Raw genomic sequence first — 26,733 nt, forward strand, 5'->3', positions numbered from 1 at the left:
CAATTGCTGGGCACGATAAATCGCAGGAAAACAGCGTACACGAAACATGCGTTATGCAACGAAAAATACTATTAATCGAATGAATAATGGAGCGAAGAAGAAGTTTAGGCAGAAAGGGGATGTCGTGGGTCGGAAATATCAAACATTGGACAAGAATAGGAACCACATGAATATTAATTCATACCACTAAGATGGCAAGCATACATTCATGAATAGTACGGTAAAAAATAAAAGATCAAACGATTAAAACCAATATATTACACCCAAAGATATGGAATAAATCATATTTATAGACTAAACTAAAATTATGCAAGTACAGCTTGACGGTAAATTTCCTCAGTAAAATATGATATAAATTAGAGACATCTAAAGGCAAAATTAAAAACATTTAGAAAAAAAAATCTTATTTGTATAATCATTATTAGTTACATATGTATGCCTTTACTATTATTAAATCATTTGCCTACTGATAAATTATAGGTATACTAAGCAAAATTAAGATATTTTTCAATATTCCCGTTTTTTTCCAAATTTTCTTGTAGGCAAATATCGCAAGTATTATATACATTAAATATTGTTTCCTTGAAATTAAATAAAATATAAGTTTTTACATTTGTTGAGTAGAGTTTCCGTTCCATGTTTTGTCCTCGTCGTCGTCTTTTCTAATATCTGTTAGACGTCGAATGTTTCCTTGCTTCTTAAAGGCCTTTGTTTCGTTGGTAGTTGAAGACGGTCCATTTGATGGTTGCCTAAAATAGAAAAATTTTCATGGGGCAAAATCTGGAAATTAGGTATGGAAGAGTGGAAATTTTTCTCTGCGTACCAACTGATGAAATTGGTTGAAATTCCCTCATTTACATATTTTACAAGAAAAAGGCATTTTACTTAATACCTGGTATACAAATTGTAATATTTAAATAGTAGGATTACATCATCAATTAAACACTATAGACATAAAAGACCAAATTGTGAAGTCAGTTTTTACAAATTCCAGGTATTTAAATAATTTGGAATAATTTTCAATTTGAATCCAGGAAGTTTTTGATTGCTTGTGTGTTATTGGCCCCAACTCATTGTATTCTTGGACTTCTAAAGTAATTTCTTTCTTTGAACACACTGTTATATATTCCGGGTCTTTTGCACAGTCTTCGGCGCAATTTCTCATTTACCTTAGACCTTTGGAGTAATTTTCATTTTTATTTCAAATTTACTTTTTAGTCGTTGGGACGTATCTTGTGTCCTCTTGTGACTGTTGGATGTTCATATGAATTTTTCGTTTTTTTTTTTTGACGTTTTCTATCTACCCTAGAAGTTGTAACATGATCCACGGGACACCCTTTATATTCCTGACATTTAAAGCAATTTTAAGCATCTCATTCCTTGTCTAAACTGAAGTTAAAAAAAAGCATTATAATTCAACATGCTGGAAACAATTGCCCTTGAGCCTTTGAAATAATTTTTTCTAAACGCGATTAAAATATCGAAAGGTAGACTTAAAATATTCAATATATCCGTAAATTATTAAAAAATACATATTTTTTACTTGTATTTTGTTACAAGATTATAGACCCAATGAATAAATGAGATGCCGGTGCATTGTTGCTCATCAGTTCTACCTCTTTAATTAGTCGCAATAAAATAACTCATTCATTAGTAACGAATTAAAATATATTACTTATTATCGGAATAAACATAAATGAAACTAAACATAAATTGATAACAATAGATTTACTTGTATCTTTGAATAGTGGACCTCAAAGAATAAGCGTTCGCTCCTCTTTCTCTGGCCACTTCCCTTCTACTTTTAATAAAAACGAAGGTGGGCATCGCTGTGACGCCATACTCCGATGAAATGTCGCTATTTTTATCGACGTCAACTTTAAGGAAAATGACATTGGAAAATTCCTTGGCCATGCTTTCTAGTTCGGGAGCGATCATCCTGCACGGTCCGCACCATGTGGCAAAGAAGTCTATGACAACCAGGCGTGACCCCGCGTTCTTTAAACGACTTTCCAAATCGTATTTAGAGCGGACCTCGGTGACGGAATTCGATCTGAAACCAAATTCAGACTATTGTAGAAAATGTTATTACTTTAATTAAATCAGATTGTGTGGTTTAAACGCAGGATGAGGTTAAAATTGAGCCACAAAATACTAATATATAACAATTACTTGAAAAGGTGAATAATACTCACACTCCGAAAAGTTAAAAGTCTCACCGAGGACTTCCATGTCCAAACTAAAATGGTCTTCGTCCTTGTTTTATACACTCGAACTTTCATTCATATTTTAAAAACCAGAAATAAGTTGCTACTATTAAGCACAAATTACAATAAAACACTAAAGACATAAATATACTTTGCTCAGTTAAATTGTATAATCGACAATACAGGATGTCGCAGATAAAATTATATACATAGGGATTTCGTAAACGATAAGAGAAATAGTTACAGGGGTTTTCAAAATATCGGGCTGAATCTAAAAATTAGGTTTTTAAAAAACCTGCAATATCGTCGCCACCTTGAATCCGATTTTAATAAAATTTGGCACTTTTGGGTTATCTACTATGACCAATCGATTGAGGTTAACGATATTTTTCTAGGAATATTATATTTTCTGGAACCATAGTCAACTTTGCTATTTCTCATGGACGCCATATTAGATTTGTGTGTTCTAGTGGTTAACATTTTGAAATTATTGATTTATGGGCTACTCTGAAGTGTTTTTTTAGTCTTTTTTCAAGAATCAATTAAAGTCCATTCATGAGAAGTCAAGATAATGGAGTTCTTATTCCAGGAGTACCTGTAAAAAATTAAATAATTTGTCTCGTATTGGCAAGTGAATATCTTGGGTTCTAGTGGTTAACATTTTGAAATTATTGATTTACGGGCTACTCTAAAGTCTTTTTTAGTCTTTTTTTAAGAATTCATTAAAGTCCATTCATGAGAAGTCAAGATAATGGAGTTCTTATTCCAGTAGTACCTGTAAAAAATTAAATAATTTGTCTCGTATTGGCAACTGAATATCTTGGGTTCTAGTGGTTAACATTTTGAAATTATTGATTTACGGGCTACTCTAAAGTCTTTTTTAGTCTTTTTTCAAGAATTAATTAAAGTCCATTCATGAGAAGTCAAGATAATAAAATTCCTACTCTAGGTGTAGCAAATAAAATAATTTGACTCTTATTGGCAAGTGAATATCTTGGGTTCTATAATATATCTATTCTATTATAGTAGTTAACATTTTGAAATTATTGATTTACGGGCTACTCTAAATGGCAGAAAACATAAATTTATTCAAAAAAACATTTGTTCACTTAGTTGGCTGTGAAAACTGTTGTTATTTGTTTAATTAGATGCACAATGGTTGGGTAATTACAACATAAATAAAAACTACTTGCGTACAAACGACATAATTTATTAGCAACGAGAAACGAAAACGACAGAAACGAGAAGCATACATTTACCGGCGCAACATTCGATTTTTTAAAACCGACTAACTCATACAGCTCCGGAGACAATTTTGCAAACGCCTTTTGTTCTCCATCCCTTGATATATCACATACATCCCTATTGAAATGCACTACAAAACCATGACTTGCCAATTTCTTGACTGATATCAAGTTACAATCGAGCTGTGGGACATACAGCACATTATCAAGATTTAATTTCTTATTTTTTCCATTTTCGATTAGGCACTCTATTGAAATGGATCCTATTCCTTCAACTTTTGACAGCTGACCCTTTTCCGCCAGTTGAACCAGACCATTTTTAGTAGCAAATTCCTTAAAAAACTGTTTTGAATTTACCATGTGGCTTGTTGCTCCCGAGTCTATGAACCAAGAAGTAGATTGACCACTTAACTTCTTTGTATTCAAGCAAACATGTTCATACACTCTCTTACTTTCTCCATTAGCAACAAAACAAGCCTCACTGTTCTCACCCTCAGCCACAACATTAGCTCGAACTTTATCCTTGCTTTTACTTGCTTTAAATTTATAGCAATCCCTCTTAAAATGCCCTTTTTTTAATTCATCAATTAATTTACTTTTGACAAATTCTAAAGTAAATTCCTCAGGCGGTTTGCTTTCTAAGGCTGTGATTAAAAAACTATAGGAATCTGGGAAACTCCCCAACAATAATCCGGCAGCAAATCGATCCTTTATTTCCTCACCCAATGCAGCGAGCTTATTTAGGATTTCCAGGAACATACTAATATGACTCTCCATACCTCCACCTTCTTCCAATGATAGTCTACACAATTTCTTTAAAAGAAATACTACGCTGGATAGAGTAGAGTTTTGGTGGTATTCTTTAAGAGCGTTCCACGCATCATGGGCATTTGTTTTATTTCTAATATGAACTATTTGATTTGTGTAAACAACCAAACCTATGGTTGATAACGCCCTGTCATTTTTCCTGACCCAATTTCTATCCCGTTTACTTTCCACAGGTATTTGTGAAGACACAACTTCCCACAAATCAGCGTTCACTAATAACATTTTCGTCATAAAGGACCACGATTCATAATTCTGTCCGTTTAACTTCTCGATATTATACTTTACGGCCTCCGCCATGTTTTGTTTAATCGATTGTCGACCACTCCCCGTTATCTTGTGCCGCTAATAATCCTCGGTAAAACCGAAACCCGCGATAATTATACCAGTTTTATTATCGCTACCCTTAAACCACGTCACCTGGGCCCATAACCTGTTCTTATTTGTTTAATTAGATGCACAATGGTTGTAATTACCTAACCATTGTGCATCTAATTAAACAAATAACAACAAAAACAAGGGCTGCTAATAAATTATTTTTTTTATTGAAACAAGAAAATCAATTCATTTATATGAAAATTAAATAAAAAAAAATTGAAACAATGATTATTTCTATCTTGCAACGATAAATGAAATTAAACAAATAACAATCAACAATTTACCAAAATAAAATACACCTCTGAATCGTAACCAAACAAGCATTTTTGACAATTTGTTGTGGCATTCCTTGAGTTGCTTGTCGCACGGCTGCTTCAAATTCCTGTACTGTAGTGTGATTAGTGTAATACACTTTATCTTTTAAGTATCCCCTTATACAGAAATAAAAGGGCTTCAAATCAGGTGAGCTGGTAGGTCATGCAATAGGACCTCCTCTTTCCTATCCAATTATTTCCATATTTTTTATTTAGGTAATTAGAAATAAATGCAGAATTGTATGCAAGGGCGCCATCTTGTTGGAACACACATGTTGGTTATGTCGTGAAGTGGCAACCCTTCTTTAGCTTCAATTTGCCGAAGCGACATGCGCAGATTTTCGACGACACTTTGCAGTACTAAATTTTCGTCGCTATTTCTGTTGGGCTTGTTAAATGATTCATATCTTCAATAAATTATCTCGCAATCTACTAAAAGTCACTAAACCTGCTTTTCGTCTTTCTAAAAAGCGCTCATTGTACATTTCCCTCGCTCGTTCAGCATTTCTGCGGCACAATATGGAGCAATCATATAAATTTACCTTTTCTCTATTTGTAAATCTCTCCATCTTAAACTTAGTGTTAAGTAAAGAGAGTTTGAAAACATCTTGTCGGACTTGCATTGTCTTATTTATTTAATGTAACACGACGTTTCGGTTGGTAAGTATCTCCAACCGTTATCAAGTGTAAACTGATTTTTTAACAGTTCTTCAGACCAGAGAGTCTTATCGGTTTCTCTAAGGCCGTTAGGCTCTGGTCACCCTCGGTGGGGCATGACGGGTCCATTAGGAGACCTATATGCATAACTGCCTCGGCAGCCCACTGTTTCGACAATTCATTCATTCAATATCGTTAACGTCAATCGATTGGTCGTAGTAGATAACCCAAAACTGCCAATTTTTATTAAAATCGGATTCAAGGTGGTGACGATATTGCAAGTTTTCTAAAAGCCTAATTTTTAAATTAAGGCGATATTTTGAAAACCCCTGTAAATATCGTGGATCATAATATCCCATCTGATTGGGCTTGAAACAGCACAACTTTTTTCCCATTTAACCGAAACTATATCTCTTAACGTTTACGAAATTCCCATGTATATCATTTTATTTGGGACACCCCGTATAACGATTTGTTAAATTACATGACTCAACTTTAAAATCATCCTGAATTAAAAGCATAAATATATTTTGGTAAAAATAGACGAAAAGAATAACGTTGTCGTGAAAATCGTGGATGTTTCATTACAAGGAGTACAATATAAGCTCAGTCAGATTACAATTACATCTACAGGGCTATTTAATACGAAACTATAACACAAAACATATTTTTAGTTTATAGCTTTCTTTAAGTCTAGAAATCCCAGTTGCGAGGAAACTTTCAGATCGAATTGGGTCCTGCAAGAAGTAGGGCATTATTAAGATATCTAAGTGATTTGGTAGGTTCAGGCCAAAAAATATAATTTTAAACAAACGTTTGTGTACATATTAAGTCGACTTTTCGATCTCCGTGAAGTCACTCTCAGGACTTATTTTAACCGCAGAGCCAATTTACAAGAATAAGTAAAAAATAGCACAAATTTTAGTACCTGAAGTTTTAACTTAAATGAATTAGTATAGTTATCTGAAAAGGGGTCAAAGCTAAGTATGTAGATCATATGCTCTGGTCATTCTGGTGATTGGTCAAAATAAACCGTAATGAGCATGATAAAAAGGCAAACAAAACTATTATCTGTTATTGATATTCACATTGAATGGTAAATTCTCAAAATACCAGGGCAATAATAAATTCATTGAGATAATAATTCCAAATGGGAGTAAATACGAATTAGTCGTCCTCACTTTACTATTAATAGTAAATATATCTTTCTTTTTTAATTAATATGAAAGTTCTGGTAAATTTTAAATTTAAATTTCTGATCAACCTTGAAAGCTAGGAAACAAAGAAATGTACAGATTCAATTGTTTCCACATGGTTAGAACAAAACAAAGGTAAAAACACAAAGTCACGGTCTCATCAAATCCATATAATTTTTTTAAAGCTACACGTGTTTCGCTCCTATCGGAGCATCATCAGGCCTAAAAAATACATTAAGATATTTTTCACAAAACAAAAAGAACGCTTATAAAACTCATTACCTAGACCTACACAGATCACATTACAACTAACAACAAAAGAAAAGCTAGGTTAAGTTAACAATTCTCACCATAGATAAAAATATATGCTTAAAAAAATAAAAATGTAAAATGTCACCAGTGGTGAACGATCCAGCAACCTTTAGATTCACAGGCGCGCGTCTAACCCATAGGCCACCAAGTAACATGATCAAACATGGAGAACAATCCGAACTATACTAATATATGTGAATATAAGTAAACAATCTTCACAATAAAAACTAAAAATATCTAAAATCGAAAAAGAAGAAATGACTTTTTAAGAGAGGTTGTTATAAATGAGGTGAGGTTCAAACGTGAAAATACCGTTCACACACACAAGGACAGGGCTCTTCTTAACTTTAGTTATTTCCATTTTTTCTAACAAGTCCAGTTTTTTGCCTTTTGAGCACTCATGCAAAATATCCGCCCCCTGAGTTAAAGAAAAACCATGTGAGGAGGCCAATAAATGATTTGCAAACGCCGTTTTAGTTTCGATCATGTCAGTATCCCTATACCTGTCCACCAAACTTGTATGTTCCTTTATTCTGGTGGAAATTTTTATCCCCGATTGCCCTATGTAACTAGCATTACAGTCATTACATCTTAATGAATACACCCCTGATTTTGAAAAGAAATCTGCCTTATCTATTGTACTAACTAGCTGACTTTTTAAACTGTTTGTAGTTTTAAAAGCAATTGTAAGATTTGTAGACTTGAAAAACTTTGCAAGCTGAAAAGAAATATTACCAAAAAATTACATTGATCTAAAAAGATGACTATTTTCATTATTAAGATGGATTAAGTTGTAAGTAAGTTTGTATTTATTATAGAATTTAGAATAAAGGCAATTAATTATATCAAGTGGAAAACCATTACTAAAAGCAATATGTTTAATTATATTTGGTTAATCAAGGAAAGCTTCTCTAGAAAGGGGGATGTTGAAAAGGCGATAGAAAAGGGAATTAAAATGATGATGCTCGGATAGGAGCGAAACACGTGTAGCTTTTAAAAAATTATATGGATTTGATGAGACCGTGACTTTGTGTTTTTACCTTTGTTTTGTTTTCGTTTGGTCTCTTAGAGAAAAAATGGATGATACGTTTCTACATGGTTAGAATATAAAGCGAGGTGTATTCAAGACTAGACGAAACAGTTTACCAGAGTTTCGCGCAACAAAACCAAGATTATGCAAACCCTTATTGACAATCTCAATAAAAATGATGCACAAATGTTAATTTACTGTCTAATAACACACCCAAGTTTCTAACAGATTCGAGAACTAAGCCGTTTATTGTCAAATGGAATGTTTAGCATTTTTAGACCATTATTTAGGGTTAATTGCCAGTAATTGACCAGAAGCCAGTGCTTGACCATTTTTATAATTTACCGCCTAAAATAAGAAAACGCCGTTCTTTTTATCCATTTTGATTGGTCTAATAGGACGGCCAATCATACAACTCTTATTGTCAGCCCCAATTTTCTAGCAGTGACCAGTTTCTAGTGAGTTAAATATAGAAAAAAAGATTGGTCAACTACTGCTTTTTAAAAATACTTGTTTTACCAGTTGTTGACCAAGTGGTCAAAAACTGGAATTTTACGTAAAATAAGGAAATTTATTGCTTCTCTATTTAAAAAAATAAAAGATTTTTATAGAAATACATTGCCATTAAAAACATGTCTTTTTGTTGATGATTTCCAGTATTTATAGTGGTCAACTACTGGGTGGTCAACAAATAGTGATTCATATCACTTAATAGAAAACGCCAACATATTTTTTTTTTTCAGAACATGGCTGCCAAGTCAATAAAGGTTTTTTTCAAATATAGCGAGGAAGACCTAACTAAAGTTATATCTGATGTAAAACTAAAAATATGTGGTGTACGTGAGGCGGGAAGAAAATATAATGTGCCCCATTCCACAATTATAAATAAACTTAAGAATAACAACATTTCTGGTACAAGAAAAATGGGTCCACAAACATGTTTAATCACTGATGAAGAAACACTTGGTTATAAGCAATGCAAAAAAGGAATTCCGTTAAATAAAAATGCTCTTTGTCAAACAGTTGCCGATATTGTCCGCGCGAATGGGCGCGAAACTCCATTTAAGGATGGTGTTCCAAGCGATAAATGGTTCCAGCTTTTTCTCAACGACATGCTGAATCTATTAATCTTGATGGGGCAGCTGTCACCGAGCAAAGCATTAGAAAGTGGCACAATGAAATAAAAGAGTACCTAGAAACAAAAAATTGCCTGGATATATTTGAAGATCCAAGAAGAGTCCTTAATTCCGACGAATCCGTTTTCGAGTCAAATCCCAAGTCCGGAGTAGCGCTTGGACCTAGAGGAATGAAAAATTTTTATCAAATAAAATCGGGTTCTGAGAAGGAACAAATACCAGTCCTTTTTACTATATCAGCAGATGGTTTAACCTTTATCCCCCAATGTTGGTTCTTCCTTATGAAAGGATACCGGCCGAAGTTTGTCGCAACACACCACCAGACTGGATAATTGGACGGTCAAAAAAAGGTTGGATGACTTTTCATAATTATGTCTGTAACAATTTGTTACCAAAACTAAAAGAAATGGGGGTTAAATTACCAGTACTCTATCTAGTTGATGGCCACAAATCGCACTTTACTTATAACCTTTCCAAATTCTGTAAGGATAATAGTATTTTGTTATTTGCTTTATACCCTAATGCAACTCACATTTTACAGCCGGCAGATACAGTCTCCTTATTTAGGTCTTTAAAAAATAATTGGAAAAATACTGTTATTAGCTGGAAACGAAAAAACTATAACAGGCCAGTTACAAAGGCAGTCTTTCCAGCTTTGCTGAATGTTGCAGTGATCTCCGCAGAAACAATAAAAAATGGGTTTAGAAAATGTGGGCTGTTCCCATTTAATGCTGATGCAATTGATTTTTCAAAATGCATGAACGATGAATCACGAAGTCAGAAAATAATGGCTTCAAATAAAGAACCTGATAAAGCTAGTAAAGCTTCTGAATTCGACGTGCCGCATTTATTATACTTAGAATCAACAATGTTACCTAAAAGAGCTAATGAATTTAGGGAAGCTTTAGCTGCCACAGGAGAGTAGAGAGGTGAAGAATCTGCTAAGGAGTTATTTTATGTTTGGAAAAAACTGAGATTGCGTTGTAAAAATGCCGAAATCAAAGAAAACAAAAACGGTAACCAAAATACCTTACCATTGCCATCTTCCCCCATTGCTAAAATAGTTGAAATTCAACAAAAAACTCCACTGAAACAACCAAATTTACATCAACATCGAAGTGATTCTTCACCACATTCAACTAGCGCAACACCAAGTACATCACATTTTCAAAATAGAACTCAATAAAATCAATTTTGATGGATATAAGGAGTCATCGTGTTATTTCTCTCCTTCTCAGCCTAGTTCTTCAACACCTAACAACTTGTCTCTGGTAAAACCTCAAAGTCCTGTTTTAGATTCATATTTAAGCGGTACTATTGATGTCGATTCACGAAATATTAGTTTCAGAAAGTGAAAATGAAGAATGGAGTTCTTCGGGTTCAAGTAATGAGGATTTTCCAGAAGACTTTAATGACCTAAGAAATAAAGGAGAATTTATTATTGCTGCTATTCCTGGAAAGAAGAAAACCTATAATTATGTTTGTATAATATAGAACTTTTTTAGTGAAGAAGAAATAGAGGTTCAGGCCTTAAGACCAACCGGGGATTGTAAGACTATTTTTTCTGTTATTGAAAATGATGTGAGTGCTATTGATATAAGTCTCAAATAGTATGTGTATTGGAAACCCCAGAACTAATTGGTACTGGGGATAGAATTAAATATAAGTTTTCTAAACCTATTTCTGTTTAAAGCAAAACTTAATTATTTATAATCACCTTTAATCAAAATCTTCGAAATTTGTTTGAGTCTTTTTGAGTCTTGTGTTTTATTGCAAGTGCCGTTTTGGCTTGTATGAATTTGTTCAATAATTATTCAATAAAAGAATGGTCAATTACTGGAAAATATAGTGGTCAAGTATTAGCATTAATTAGTCAATTACTAGAAATTGTGGGTCTTTTCAATCTATTTACTTTTTCTTTTCACTTTAGACTATATATTCACTATACCGATTTTTTTTATCTAGCATGAATCCTAATAGTGCAAAAAGCTGAGAAAAATTACTAAACTTGTATAAAATGGTAAAACGAAAATACATTAAATATCAATTTCTCAAAGTTTTCCTTAACTGGACAATTGACCCTACTGGACCTAACGTAAAAATTGCACAATTGCCGATTTTATGACTGTACAATTTTAAGTCGTCTGCAAATAATAAAAATTCCGAGAAACGAATGACACAACAAAGGTCATTAATAAATAGAATGAATAAAATAGGTCATGTATGAAGGCACTCCCGCGTACGTCGGAGAAGAGCTGAATTTCTTCAAAAATTATGCTATTTATTTGCACGAATTGAAGACGATTCGCTAAATATTCATGGATCTATATTAAAATATTGTTACCGAGACGTATCGCACGCAACTTCTGAATGAAATGTCCATGGCTCACTCTGTCAAACGCCTTCGAGAAGTCAGTGTAAATATTGTCCGCCCGACTATGGTCCTCTAAGGCGTCGAACAAGTACTTATATGTAGGCAAATTAGTTACCGTAGAACTCCGGAAAAACCGTGTTGCTGATGTATAGAGTGTCAATTTGAAACCGTCTAATTTCTGCCCCTGTGTTTTTTTCCAAAACACGTCAAATTTATTGGCGTGTTTATACTAAAACTTTAATAGGAGACATTTGTTCTCAATCAAACTGCAGCAGCTCCCTGACGAGGGCGGACATAACCTCTAAAATTTTAAATGGAAAGGGGGGTCTTTTAATTACCTTTTTAAAAATACCACATAGTCGACCTTTTGATTGAGAAGTTTGCGAAAAATCAAGCAAACAAGATAGATGTCCTCAACTAGTACTTGCGTGGTAATCACTTTAGTAACGATTGACAAATTAGTTAAGAAATTGTAAAAAAAACTCAAGCGTTGTGCGCTCTTAAGTATTTTTAAAAAATCGTGTTTAATCTTGAGCATCGAACGGAAATTATTCTTATTTACGGGGAAAGTCAAAGATGCGCAAGAAGAACGGCGGCATTGTTTAACGAAAGATATCCTAATAGTTAATTATATCGTAAATATGTTTTAAAATTAATTGGTAAGTTTAGAAAAACTGGTTCGGTTGCAAACAAAAAAAGAAGTAATCGTCGTGTTTTGGATGAAGCTGCACAACTGGAAGTTTTAGGCACCTTTAATGCAGATCCCTCTATTACGTCGCAGTGTGTCGCGCAAGGTAGGAAACAGTAAGAAAAGCTAACTAAAGTTACATCAATTTCACCCATATAAAATGAAAATTCTTCGACAGCTTTTGATGACGGTTTGGACTGGTATTCTTGGAACTTCTATTATAGGACCATTATTTATTGAAGAAAATCTAACCGGTGAACTCTACCTTAATCTACTGGAAGACACAATAGACTCCTTAATAACATCTAGCTTAGAAAATCAAATTGATGCAACAGGTAATATGATTTTGCAAGAAAATTTAATACACTTCCAACAAGATGGAGCTTCCCCACACTATTTTCTTCCGGTCAAAGAGTGGTTAAATGATCCTGGCAGATGGATGTAGGAGAGCAATTGAATGACCACCACGATCATCGGATTTATCACCTTTAGATTTTTTTTATGAAGGCATTTAAAATCAATTGTTTTTAAAGCACAACCTGGTAATTCAGAAGATTTAAAAAGAAGAATCACAATAAAGAAACAAAGTTTTTCAAAATGTTGCAATGGACAACATTTTATAAATTAAGTTACCTTTTATTACTTTTATATGTTCTGTTTCATCATAATAGTGATTACTTAAAAAAAATAAATATCTTTACGGTTTTAATTTGTTTCTTATAAAAAGTATTAACAAAAAGATAAAGTATGTGGTATCTTTGAAAAGGTGATTAAAATACCTTTAAAATAAGGTATCACTCGACCCTCTTTCCATTTAAGATTTTAGAGGTCATGTCTGCCCTTTTTTAGAAATTTTTTAATTTTATGCAGGGGTAGAAATATAGAGGGTGGTACCTTTTCAAACTGATACCCTGTATAATTATATTCCTAAGTTCCGGAATCAAAAAACAGGCAAAATAGATAATGCGGTGATTTGGTTAGGGAACGCAACATTTTTTTAATAAAACTGATGGTATGCCAAGTCCACAGGAATAATCAGTTTTGAGGCCGTCAATCGCTTTGAAAAGATCAGTTAGAGATATGTTAATAGAATCAAAATAAAGCCTGCAACCGAAATTATACTTGGGAATTGTACTTTCATGTTTTTAGTAAATGAAAAATGACGGCTAACAAATTAACTATATTGAAAGTGGATATATACCTAGGACTACCTTCAGCAAATCTACCATTTAGCTGCATATTATTGGGATAACAGTTTGATTTTCATAAGCTTTTTACTGGTTTCCAAAAGTTATTTGAATTTTGTGCTACATCATGATTCATTTTAGCAATGAAGGATTTATAGCGATTATCACTTAAACCTTGCACCAAGAAGTAGGTGCAAGTGGAAAATAAAAAGTTAAAAATACACTGTAATCGACTCCAAGTTTGGATTTTAGAGAAGAGAAAATTTAGAGATTTATACTGGAATAGGGTTTAACGGGAATAAACACCTCAAGAACCCTGTAAAAATAGTTGATGTGCTTATTAACATCAGTGACTGAAATGATCTACAAATTAATATATCGATTCCCGGTACTTTATTAACAGAATGTATGTTCCTGTCTGTTTTTTTAATGAATGTAACATCATTTTTTACAAGTCTTAAGGATAACCTTATAGATATTCGAAATGTCAACTTACTATTAATATTTTATAATTTAAAGATCACATAATTTTAATGTCTCCATCTACTGAATGCTCAACCCAGCTCAATAAATCAAATAAACTTACTATCAATTCACCCTTTTTAGAAAGAAGAATACATAGAATAGAATAAATAGAATACATAAATGTATTACTATTGAATTAAAGCCTTTGCTGATACCAGAAAGAAAAAACAATAACATTGCGATTAAATAAATTTTAAAAACTATAAAACGCATTTGTCCTTAAATATCTACTGATTCTTCAGATCAATTAAAACAGGTAGGTATATGACATCATATTAAGATACTCTTTTATACAGAACCACTTTCTAAATTATTTTTACACTACCAAACATCTACTGAATAATTCTGCATATCAAATTATATTTTTTAATTTATTCCTTTAAATAATTGTGTACAAAACGTGTAGAACTTACCTATTTCCACTTCCAGTATATCCTCTGCTAGTGCCTGGCTCATCTCCACTAACATGCCCCGCATCTCCGCCAAATCCCAGGAATGATTTAATAAAATTGAATATTCCAATAAATGGTGCCAATAAAGCAAATAAGAATCCAGAAAGTCCACCGGGTCCTTGACTTGTCGAGACGGTTCCACGGTTCAACGGAAGAACCAGTATGACTGCATTAGGCGTTAACTGAAGGTCCGCTAAGGTTTCCGTAAAATCCTTGTCGCCAAATTGACGCCTAAAAGTTAAAAATGCAGATTTTATGCCGTACATACATATAATGGGTCTACCAATAAGAATGATATAAGTTTAAATTGCTAAAAAATAAAAACGAATTGGTTAATTTCTATGATTGATGTTTCATGTTGTAGTTTATTATGTAACATTATGTTTTAAACAAAATATCGTCCCAATTTTGAATCACTTTTTCTAACAAGTTAGGCTGAATTTCGCGAATAACCCTAGTTATGTTAACTTTCAACTCATTGATGGTTTGAAGATTGTTAGAATACACCTTCGACTTCACATATCCCCAAAGAAGAAAGTCCAGGGGAGTAAGATTACAGGACCTTGGTGGCCAGTTGATATTGCCATGTCGCGAAATTATTCGATCTTCAAAACGTTCTCTTAATAAATTAATTGTGGCTCGGGCGGTGTGTGATGTTGCTCCGTCCTATTGAAACCAATTCTGTTCGAAGTCTCCACAATCAATTACTGGCCAAAGAAAGTTTGTTATCATGTCGCGGTAGCGCTCTCCGTTGGCTGTCACAGTACGCCCCCTGCATCCTTAAAAAAAGTATGGACCGATAATTCCACCGACATGCAAACCACACCAGACAGTCACTTTTAACGGGTGTAATGGCACCTGTACTAATTTCTGGGGATTGTTCTGACACCAGAAGCGGCAATTTTGCGTATTGACAACGCCACTAAGACAAAAATGGGCTTCATCTGAAAAGATGATTTGTTTCCCAAAATCGGCATTTTGTTCCAACTGCGACAGGGCCCAGTCGGTAAACGTTCTTCGCAAACCATGATCAGCAGGCTTCAATTCTGGAGTTCCATTGAGAACCATCTTATATGGATGTAGGCCTCTTCAAAATGCGCCACAGAGACATTGGTGAAATGCCTAATTGGTGAGAACGGCGCAAAACAGACACATTGTTACGAGGGTTGTCTTTTAAGTTTTGCATATGCAGCTGGAATAAAACAAAAAATAACTTTTAACGACTTTATTGTTTTTCAAAGTATTCTCCACGAAATTTAATGCACTTTTGCACGTGCTCAAACCAGTTGTCAAAGCTGTTATTCCACTCGTTTGTGGGTACTGTCAAAATTGCATTTTTAAAGGCGTTAACTGCTTCCTCTGTCGTCTGAAACCTCTGACCACGCAGTTCATTCTTGATTTTTGGAAAAGTATAGAAATCGTTGGGACTTAGGTCGGGACTGTACGGAGGATGATCCAATCATTCGACGTTTTGATAAGTTAAAAATTCAATAGTTTTCCGGGCTGTGTGCGAACTTGCATTGTCTTGGTGGAGGATGATTCGTCGTTGTGGGTTCGCTTTTCGAAGCTCAGCGATGACTTTCGGCAAACAAATGGTAATGTACCAATCGGCAGTAACAGTTCGTTGATTCTCCAGAGGAATTGTTGCAACATGACCTGCTTTTGAGACAAATGTTGCAACCATCTTTTTGGATACACTTCGAGAACGAATGACTTTTGTTGGCTTTTCTTTATCTTGAAATACCCATACAGACGACTGACGTTTATTTTCAGGTTCATATGAGTAAATCCATGATTCATCACCACTGACAATGCTGTACACATTTTTAGAGTTTCCTGCCTCAAAGCGGTCTAGAGTTGTTTGACACCACATCACCCTAGCTTCTTTCTGTTCTTCAGTTAACAGATGCGGTATCCAGCGGGAAACTAATTTTCTTACCCGTAATTCTTCATGCAAAATTTTTTGAATTGAGGTCTTTGAAATCGCCAATGAAGCCTCAATCTCACGATATGTCACATGTCGATCTTCCGTGATAAGCATACGCACAGCATCGATGTTTTCTTGGTTGACAGCCGTTTTTGGTGCACCTGACCTTGGATCGTCGCTAAGACTAACCCGTCCACGCTTGAATTCTGCATACCAACGAGAAACTGTCGACTGATGTGGTGCTTCATTACCGAAAACAGAAATCAACTCAGCACAGCATTCTTGTTGAGATAATTGCCTTCGAAAATTGTAAAAAATGATGGCCCGAAAATGTTCTCTGTTTAATTCCATGGTATGCGCAATTTGCTACCTTTAAAAATTCACTATAGCTGTAAAACTATATGTATCGCACTGACGTTTTGAATTTAAGAAAAGTAAAGTTTGAGGTTAAGTTTGACGAATGACATTTGATTAGTGACGCCCTCTATGTTTCTATATGCAAAACTTAAGAGACATCCCTCGTATTCGCGTCAACACTTTCTCTTGCAGCGGCGATATTTTCAGCGGTCCTTGCACTTTTTTGTCGCGTTGGTGGCTTATTATCCAGAAGAGTGTACTCCCGCTCAAACTTATTAATTGTGCGCCTTATTGCAAGCTCAGAAGGCCGTCCACGATGGCCAAAATCTTCTCTAAGAGCACGATAACAGGCTCTAACCGATTGCGCATTTTCGTAATACCTTTTCTCGATAGCTATACGTTGCTCTTGACTTAAACGATTCATGATGAAATTGTCAAAGTATACTTAACACAACTGACGCTTGATGACGCCGCGTTTTGACACATACCATTTTGCGTACATGGCCCACTAAACTTCTATCACTTCTATTGGTAGACCCATTAATTTCACTTACCTCGGAAACGTGGTGGATAACGTAAATTTATTAGCGGCCAAATTAAAATTGGCTTTAACAAAATTTACTACTGATTGCAGTTTATCGGTGCTTGGGAAGTCTTGCGTTTTTGACGTGCCGTCTGGCATTTTAAATTGCAAACGGGCTGTGTTAGAGTCGGATTTGCTTGTTGATGGAACAGCAGCAGGCTGAAATTCAGAATAAAAAAATATAAAGTATATTAGTTTAGAGTTTGTCTAGCTAAGGAAAGGTACACCATCTGTTTCAAAGCTGCGCCAAGTTTTGTCCCCTAATAACGCGCGATTAGCGACAGTAGCGGGCCTTTTTTTTAATTTTAATTTTAAAACACTAAAAGGCACAGAACACAAATGGATACCGCTTATCTAAAGAGAACCAAGCGCCAAAACGACTAAATTGAGCAAATGGCACCAAGCGACCTGTTTATCTATTACCCGTATTTTGCTAAATACCCATATAAAAATAATACCCGTGGTATTATTTATATAATCTATGAGTAGATGAACCAAACGCCATTCAACTAAACACAGTTTCCTTGTTTATCTAAACCGATCCAAGGGACTGGTTCTGTTTAGATAACACTGCACAACAAATCGAAGGTTATTTTATGTTGACTGAAATATTTTTATTGTTGTTTACTAATTCGAGGCATCTGATTTCGAATCTGTCGTCAGTTTTAGTCTAACAGCTCGAGTTGTTTAGATATAGCTACGTTCTTCTCATTTATCTTTATTTTTGGTTTTTTATCTATTATAGTCGCGTTTTAGATAAATTATTGTAATTTTCATCATGACTTCGCTAAGAAGGGTCTGCATTAACGATCCGAATTGTTTTTGTTATATTTGTGGTGAATATGTTTTTCAAAAATTTCGATTGAATATGTCAGACTTTGTGAAACGAGCGTATTTAGAGTGTTTTGGTTTTCCTTTGGAAACAGATAACAAGTGCTGGGTGCCCAATATTGTGTGCAAAATTTGTGTTGAAGAATTACGTTTATGGGCCACTAAGAAGAGACTCTCTTTTAAATTCCAATCCCCAATGATTTGGCGTGAACCTTTAAATCATCACGATGACTGCTATTTTTGCGTTGTTAATATAAAAGGAATCAACAAGACGAACCGCTCCAAATGGATTTACCCCAAATCAACATCAGCTGTGAGGCCTGTAAGGAGCTCAAAAGATACATCTTTACCATTACCGTCTACATCTACAGAAAGTTCTGATGAATTGAATGAACTGAGTAGCATGAGCGATGACGAGTTTGTTCCAGAAAATCTCTTTGAACCAAAAACATTCGATCAAAGTGCACTTGATGATTTAATTAGAGACCTTGGACTATCCAAAACTTCGTCTGAATTATTGGCCTCCAGATTAAAAGAGAGAAATCTTTTAACTAAAGTAAAGTTTCTTATTACCGCACTCGAGAAAAAGACTTACTTCCCTTTTTCGCTGAGGAGGATAATTTTGTATTTTGTACTAATATTTCTGGTTTAATGACTGCCATGGGCTTGCAGAGAATATGAACCAATCGATTGGCGTTTATTTATTGACTCGTCAAAACGGAGTTTGAAGTGTGTACTATTGCACAACGGAAATAAACTAGGCTCCATACCAATAGCACATTCAACTAAAGTTAAGGAAGAATACCCCACAATAGCACTGGTCATGAACAAAATCAAATATAACAATCATAAATGGGTGATTTGCGTTGATCTTAAGATGGTGAACTTCCTTTTAGGACAACAAGGAAGCTACACTAAATATCCTTGTTTTATGTGTTTATGGGATTTTAGAGCAAAATCAGAACATTGGTCAAAAAAAGAATGGCCCTCTAGGGAAGCACTACTTCCAGGTAGTCTTAATGTTATAAATGAACCTCTAGTGCCCCGTTAAGGCATTAAATAAAGATGGTGAATGTTTCAAATATATTTCAAGGAAATTTCCAAGTCTAAGTTCAGAAAAACTCAAGGCAGGTATATTTGATGGTCCACAAATTCGCAAGTTGGTAAACGATCCTAATTTCACCAGCTCAATGTCAGAAATTGAGAAGAATGCATGGGATTCCTTTGTTTGGGTTATCCAAAATTTCTTAGGTAATAGGAAGGGTGATGATTACATTGCGCACGTCGAAGAGATGTTGTCACACTTCCAGCGACTTGGATGTAACATGAGCATCAAAGTGCACTTCCTACACAGCCATTTACACCATTTTCCTGAAAATCTCGGTGACATGAGTGAAGAACAGGGTGAACGATTCCACCAAGATCTTCGAACCATGGAGGAACGATTTCAGGGTCGCTGGGATGCACATATGTTGGCCGATTTTTGCTGGAGTATTCAGAGTAGCAGTTCATTCAAAACTAGTAGAAAATCATATAAAAGAAAATTCTTGAGTGTATAGTTCTTGTAATTAAAAATGTTTGTACGTTGAGTGTATTTTTAATTCCCAAAAAATACTCCCTCCTTTTAACTCAAAAACTAGAGCTGACACATATAAATAAACATATTTAATATCAGCATTAAAAATAAGCCTAGAATCATAAAAATATTCCATGCAACATACATGCTGTTGGGCGGTGTAATCTATAGACATCGATATGCGTCGTTTGGTTCTTCCCGTATTTCTAACCTCAAAGTTATTATTCTGTTGTGTGGTTTATATATATTATTCAGTGTAAGTGCTGCAGTTTTTTTTGTTGGTGGTTGATGGTTTTAGAACTTTTTTATCAAAATGTTGAAAAGAAATCTTACCAGGTGTGAAAAGTTGGTGGAATTAGCCCTCAGTAGTTTTCAAGTAAGTAATAAGTAAATTTAAAAGATTTATTAAGTAGTATTTAAATTTAATATAGTACATAGTTATTTGTAACTTTTTTATAGAAAGTTGAAGTTTTACCAGTCAATAGTATTAACATTTTGGACTACAACGACATTAGCAATAGCAGGGGTTTGAAAGAAAAATATTTTACCTAACCAAACTGAGATAAGTCAAATTGCAGAGAAAAACGTAAGTAAAAAAAATAATTTAGTTCTTAAGGTCGCTACATAAACACGACAGATAAAATATAATATAAAATAAAAGTTAGATATTTCTACGTTTAGTTTCTTAATTTCACTTTTAATATTTTTTACCTTAGGTTTCGAAAACTATTAAAAATATACCATGATAATGTCTTCCTGATTTGTTTAGGATTTTTTGGGAACTCATCCAATTTTGTCGTTTTAAATGTGCAATAAAATTAGCTTTATTTAGAAAGACGATTATTTAGAACGAAGATCCTATAACATTATTTTTACTATAGATTGTTGATCATAATATTTTAAATTAATGCTTTCTTGTAGGAAACTAGTGATTTGTCTGCCAACAAATTTAATGTTGCTACCAATAATGATACTATTTGCAATGATACACTCTTGATAAACCAAGATGGTGTGCCAGACAAGAATATAAAGTATATGAGGTATCAAGTTATCTTATTAATGCAAATAACTTGGATACCTCCTATGAAAATTACTGTGGTCAATCTTCTAACGTGGCTATTCTTCAAGATACTGAAAATTACATAGATGTAAGTTTTGAAGTTTTACATTGTAAGTAGTAAGATAAAGGGTAGTTAAAAGCGTAAAAACTTATTTCGATTTTAATGTTCTCTTGCAGGAATCTGAAAACATTAATGAAGCATCTCATCAAACTGATGAAGAGATTCCACAGCCTGAAAGATAGATTATTACTACCTCTTCAGATTCAAAAGAGGATTACCCTTTAGCGGTAATACGTAAAAAGGAAAAGCTACGAAGTGTTAAGGAAAATGGTGAAAGAAAGGAAGAAAGAGGAAATATCCAGAGCAAACTTTTAAACTACGAAAAAAATTAAAGGACTCTAACTTGCCACATTATTCAGTAACAGGAAGACGAGTCGAATCAAAAACTTTTATAGATTTTGAATTCAACTGCAAAATGAAATGTCAGGAAAAAGTTGAACAACAACAACAAAAACGAGCTGAACTTTTTAAAAATTTTTGGGATTTAGGATCTTATGATGTTCAAACGGCATTTTTAGCAGCAACAGTTCAAGTTAATGAAATAAAAAGAAAAAGAGTTCCTAACAGTCTGAAAAGAGGTTACACAAAAGTTTATAAATTAGGAAATGAGAATGTATGTCGAGAAATGTTCATTAAAACATATCAAATCTCAACAAAAAGAATTCATACTGCAGTAAAAAATTAAATAATCATTGATAAAAGGGGCAAGAAATCAGGAGGTTTAAATAAAATATCCGAAATTACTAAGGACGCTGTTATTGGTCACATAGCTATGTTCCCAACCTACATATCGCATTACACTAGGAAAAAATCAGATGCAAAGTACTTAAACCCTGATCTTTCAGTTCCAAAAATGCATTCACTATACTTGTCTGAAAATAATCCTTTTGTTAGTTTAAGTACCTACAAAAAATATGTTATGAAAATTTCAATTTAATAAGAAAGCCTCCAATAAAAGATACTTGCAATTTATATGATGCCAGCAAGTAAAACTACAAAACCAGAAAAGTGAGACTTTAAAACAAGAAATATATCTCGAACACATTGCTCATTTAAATAAAGCTAAAGAAGCACGTGAGGCAATGAAGGTAGATTTCGCTACAGCAAATGCGACCCATGCCGTTATTAGTTACGACATGCAAAAAGTACTAAGCTTACCGAAGCTTCCGACAAATGTAACATACTACAAACGACAGCTCTCTGCGTACAATGAAGGAATACATAGTGCGTCAACAAATTTGCCTTACTGTTTTATCTGGAAAGAAGGAATCGCTAGTCGAGGCGCACAAGAGGTTGGATCATGCATAAAATACTTTATTGAAAATTATCTAGATCCAAATATTGAAGAACTCATTATGTGGTCCGATTCATGCGGTGGGCAGAATCGTAATATTAAAATAATTCTTCTTTTAAAGGCTATCCTTAGTGGACATAAGAGTATTAAAAAAATATATTTTAAATACCTAATCCCTGGACACAGCTTTTTAGCAAATGATACTGATTTTGGAGAAATCGAACGAGCTATGAAGCACCAATTACTTGTCTATACCTTAGATGGTTTTAAATCAATTATTTTATCAAGCAAGAAAAATAATAGGTTTATTGTAACTGAAATGGACACCCACTACTTTTTCTCTATTGAGGATGTTAAGAAGGCTATTTCAAACAGAAAGGTATTTGAAACAGGTGAAAAGGTTGATTGGCTAAAGACTAGAATAATCAAAATCGAAAAAGAAAATCCTTATAGCATCTTTTTTAAACACTCGTACGTCGAAGTCGATTACAGGGAGCTAAAAATAGACAAAACATCTAAAGGTATTAAACTCAAAACTTTAAATGGAGATTTTAGAGCATAACTAAAAACATTATATCCAGAGGGAAAGTCGATTTCCGAAAAAAAGGCAGCGGATATCCAAAGCCTTATGACTTTAGTTCCCGAAGCGTGTAAGAACTTTTATAACACCAAACTGCAAATAGCAAATTTTAAAGAAGACTTGGAAGGATTTGGACCTGAAATTGACTTTGAAATTGAAAAAAATTAATTTTTTTTTAATATAAACAAAAAAAGTTTTAAACCAAAAGTTCTGCTAAAGCTTTAATTAAAATTTTTGTCTTTAATTGCTTTTTATTTTACCTTATAATCATAATTTGTATCATACAATATGGAACCAACAGACAACTATAACAGATTATTGAATTTTCAGTTTTTCAAAAAGGAACCAAAGACCAAAAATAACATTTTTGACCTTGATCCTATGAAATTTTTATAAAATTCAATAATCCTCTTTATTTTACCTCTTATATAGAATTTTTTTTTAAACATCATTGCAAAACTTTTACAATACAATTTCCGGGATAGCTTGAAATATACAAATTGAATTTTCTCCAAACGAGGAAATGTCGCTTGGTGCTCTTTAGATAAGCGGTATCCAAATATAAGAATTAACGCAACGGCACTGTTTATATGCAAATCGGGGCGATCGATACCGTTGCTTTGGCAGCGGCGTAAACAAATTTACTGCGCAACCGAGCCGAACAACACGTGCCGTACCTTTCCTTAGCTAGACAAAGTCTACATTAATAAAGATTAAATACCTTTTCATTTTCTTTAAGTGTAGGTGTACTAGAGGCAGTGGGTTGGAACTTAGCTGCCCGTTCGGCCTTATCTTGAGCTATTTGCGCCAAAACTCTCTCCTTAGCCTCCCTTTCTAGTCGTTTTTCTTTTTCTCTCTCTTCTTTCAGTTGCTTCAGCTCTTGATCTTCCTGCCACTTTTTCATATTTTGTATTGCCTGACCTGCCTTACGGCGTTCCAATTCCTTCTCTTTTTCTAGCTATAGATGAAAAATAAAATATAACGAATGTCCACATAAGGTAACAATAATAGAAATAAACCATAAAGATATTACAAGCCAAAGTTGTAAGTTTTACCTCTCTTTCTTCTCTTTCCTTCTCAATCTTTCTCATTTCCATAAGCTTTTTTGCTCTTTCGACCTTCTGTTCTGCTGTTAGCGAATCTTGATCGCCCGACGATGAAACGGGCGTTTGTTCTTCAAGTTTTAACGGTTCAGGATTTCTTTTAATTGTGCAAACTCCATTTTCACAAACCACATCACTGGGCTTCTGATCAGTTTGCTCAGAAGCTATTAAGTTTTGTGATGCTGAGGCTAGAATAAGATTGCAATTTAAGTAAATGAAAATTAATTTATGATAAACTCCTGGATGATATTTAGTTTAATAACAAGAAAAAATAGCAGATTTTCTATTGGAACCTCTGAAATCATTTTTATACAAGTGAAATCAAAAACCTTTTTAGTAATTTTTGACTTTTGTTATCAAAAGGAGAAAAATTGGAATATCCTTTAAAAATTTGAAGTCAATAAACATTGAGTAGATACAAAAGGTATATGACAGTCTTAAGTATGTGTGATATATAGAACTTACCAGAATTTTGTGTAGATGATTGTGCCCCAGCATTATTTGTCCTTAAAACTAGTACTTCATCAATCTCTTTCGATAAACCACTGGCATCAGAAGCATCAGTAATTATTTTCAGTGGATAACCAAACTCGCCAATAAAGTATATTGAGGGTACTGGTGTTTGTTTATCTGATTATTTTGAGTCAAGAAATATATACCATAAAATTTGTTTGTCAGTTAAATTGGTGTAAATGTATATGGTCATTAGTGACACAAAATAAATTAATATTAGTATTAGTATCACAACATTAATTCTAAAATTTGAGTAAATAATAATTAACATTTGATTTTAAAGAAAATTAAATTCTATAAACTTTTCCATTTAATTTTATTTAATTAATTTAAGGAAATACTTTATGCAACAGATAATTTTTAAATCCAGAGAGTGAACAGTTGAATTTATATCAATATCAGACTGGGTTGAGTCAACAAGATCAAGTACTCTATCCAGAGAAGAATGTTGTATTACACAGGCATCTAACAGGTCCATCAAAATTAATGAAGGACAACAATTTTAAATAGTCATAAATAAGGTTTAGAATTTTAAATAATTATAATATAACATTTAAATGTAAGAAACCTTAGAAATATATGCTGGACTCATTCAACTATAGCTTCATAACTGTGATATTGTGGAGAACAAACCAGTGTATCATATTCCAAATTTGATTGTACCAAAGTGCAATAGAGTATTTTTAATGTTTCTCTTGAGAAACTCCAACAACTGCATACCCTTAGAACTAATTTTAGTATTTTGTTAAACAATGCTCAGATTCTTATTTAACAAGTCACCAAGTTCCGAGACAATTTTTATATATTAATCATGTCCTCAGTTGGAATTCTATATTGTGTTTTAAAAGAACTAATCCACATCATTTGTTAATCAAATACAGATGGTTACAGTGTGTCCACTGCTATAAAACATCTAGATCCTTTTGAATCATTATCATAAAATAATAAATAGATACTGAAAAAGATTGCCAATTCCTTCAGGTTAATAAATGCTCTATTCTCTCATTTTCTAGAAAACCGTTGCCAATCAATTTTGACTATAGAGCAAATAATGTTGTGTTGGCCAGAGTGGATGAGGCGATTGATCTGGGAATTACTTATGATGCAAAATTAAGTTTCGTTAACCATAAAGCAAAAATAGTTTCTGACTCTGTCAAATTGTTGGGTTTTGTTTATCGAAACTGTCGGCACTTTGAACATATTAATACTTTAAAACTACTTTTTTTCACTTACATACGCTTAAAAATAGAATACGGATCTCTAATTTGGTACCCAATTTATTTACCTGATAGATGATATTGAGCGCATTCAGCGCAAGTTTATGAAGTATCTCTGGTTTAGAGAGGAAGGTGTCTTTCCAGCCAGAGGTTTGGATAGTCAATTATACTTAAATAAATTTAATATTATACCCTTAGCAAAAAGAAGAGAAATTCTTTCCATAAAATTCTTATATAACCTCATTCATAACAAGATTGACTGTCCCACCCTTTTGGCTGGATTAAATTTTCGGTTACCAAGAATAAACTCTAGGCATTTTAGAATATTTTATATAAATCCCGCTAGGACTAATATTTTGTTTAAATCCCCTATTAATATAATGTGTCAGAATTATCTTAATAATAATTTATATGAACGGTTCGATATTTTTGTTGACAGTTTAATGTCCATTATAGAAGGTATTAAGTAAATAGGTGATGCAGAGTCTTTCTAGTATGTATATAGATAGTCTGTTTAAGTGCATAGAATGTTAAGCATTTTGATTTTTCATTTTTATACTTATTTTGGTATTTTTTTTTTTCTTTATACAGGGTGTCCGGAAGCTAGATGCAATCCTTTAAGGGGGTGATAGCTGACTTAATTTTAAACATTTTAAGCTAAATATGTGTAGGTCGAAATTTGTTTATAAATTTTTTATGGCAATTTTTGCATTTTTCTCAAGAAATACCAAAATTTCACACTTAAACGGTAATAGAGCGCAAGTTACAATTAGTATCGGAGTTTCAAAGTTTATTTTGCTTTGTCTAGTGTGTATTAATAAAAATACGATCAATTTCAAGCCTCTGTGTAAACTTATTAGAAAAAATAGAGATATTGAAACGTAAAAAATAAATATGGAGTTAAAATAAAAATGCTTTGTTTTATGTTTAAATAATTATTATAAAAATGCTTTCGTCGTTCAAACCGGCAGGTCATGTAAACAAAACTTACTGGATTGCTTTTCTATTATGGGACAGTTCAGGTAAATAAAAAGTAATAAAAACAAAATTAAGCAGAGGTACCTAATAGTAGATACTGTAGGGTAAGGGGTACCTAGAGGATAAAG

General features: G+C 33.4%; 1 protein-coding gene across 2 annotated transcripts in view; it reads right to left on the reverse strand.

The window, feature by feature from the left end:
• Positions 1-238: 238 nt before the first annotated feature.
• Positions 239-26,733, reverse strand: part of LOC126744082 (UBX domain-containing protein 4) — a 32,325-nt gene continuing 5,830 nt past the window's right edge. Inside the window, exons 3-9 of one of the 2 annotated variants that reach the window (XM_050451431.1) lie at positions 24,363-24,527; positions 23,850-24,085; positions 23,516-23,752; positions 17,364-17,551; positions 14,487-14,756; positions 1,733-2,053; positions 239-749 (exon numbers count right to left, since the gene is read on the reverse strand). In XM_050451431.1, the coding sequence (XP_050307388.1) occupies positions 608-749; positions 1,733-2,053; positions 14,487-14,756; positions 17,364-17,551; positions 23,516-23,752; positions 23,850-24,085; positions 24,363-24,527 (1,559 nt within the window). In that variant the 3' untranslated portion in view covers positions 239-607. The remainder of the gene's footprint in view (positions 750-1,732; positions 2,054-14,486; positions 14,757-17,363; positions 17,552-23,515; positions 23,753-23,849; positions 24,086-24,362; positions 24,528-26,733) is intronic. The other variant, XM_050451440.1, reaches the window with a different exon arrangement.

Source organism: Anthonomus grandis, chromosome 1 (assembly GCF_022605725.1).
Source record: "Anthonomus grandis grandis chromosome 1, icAntGran1.3, whole genome shotgun sequence".
In the NCBI taxonomy this organism is placed as follows: Eukaryota; Metazoa; Arthropoda; class Insecta; order Coleoptera; family Curculionidae; genus Anthonomus; species Anthonomus grandis.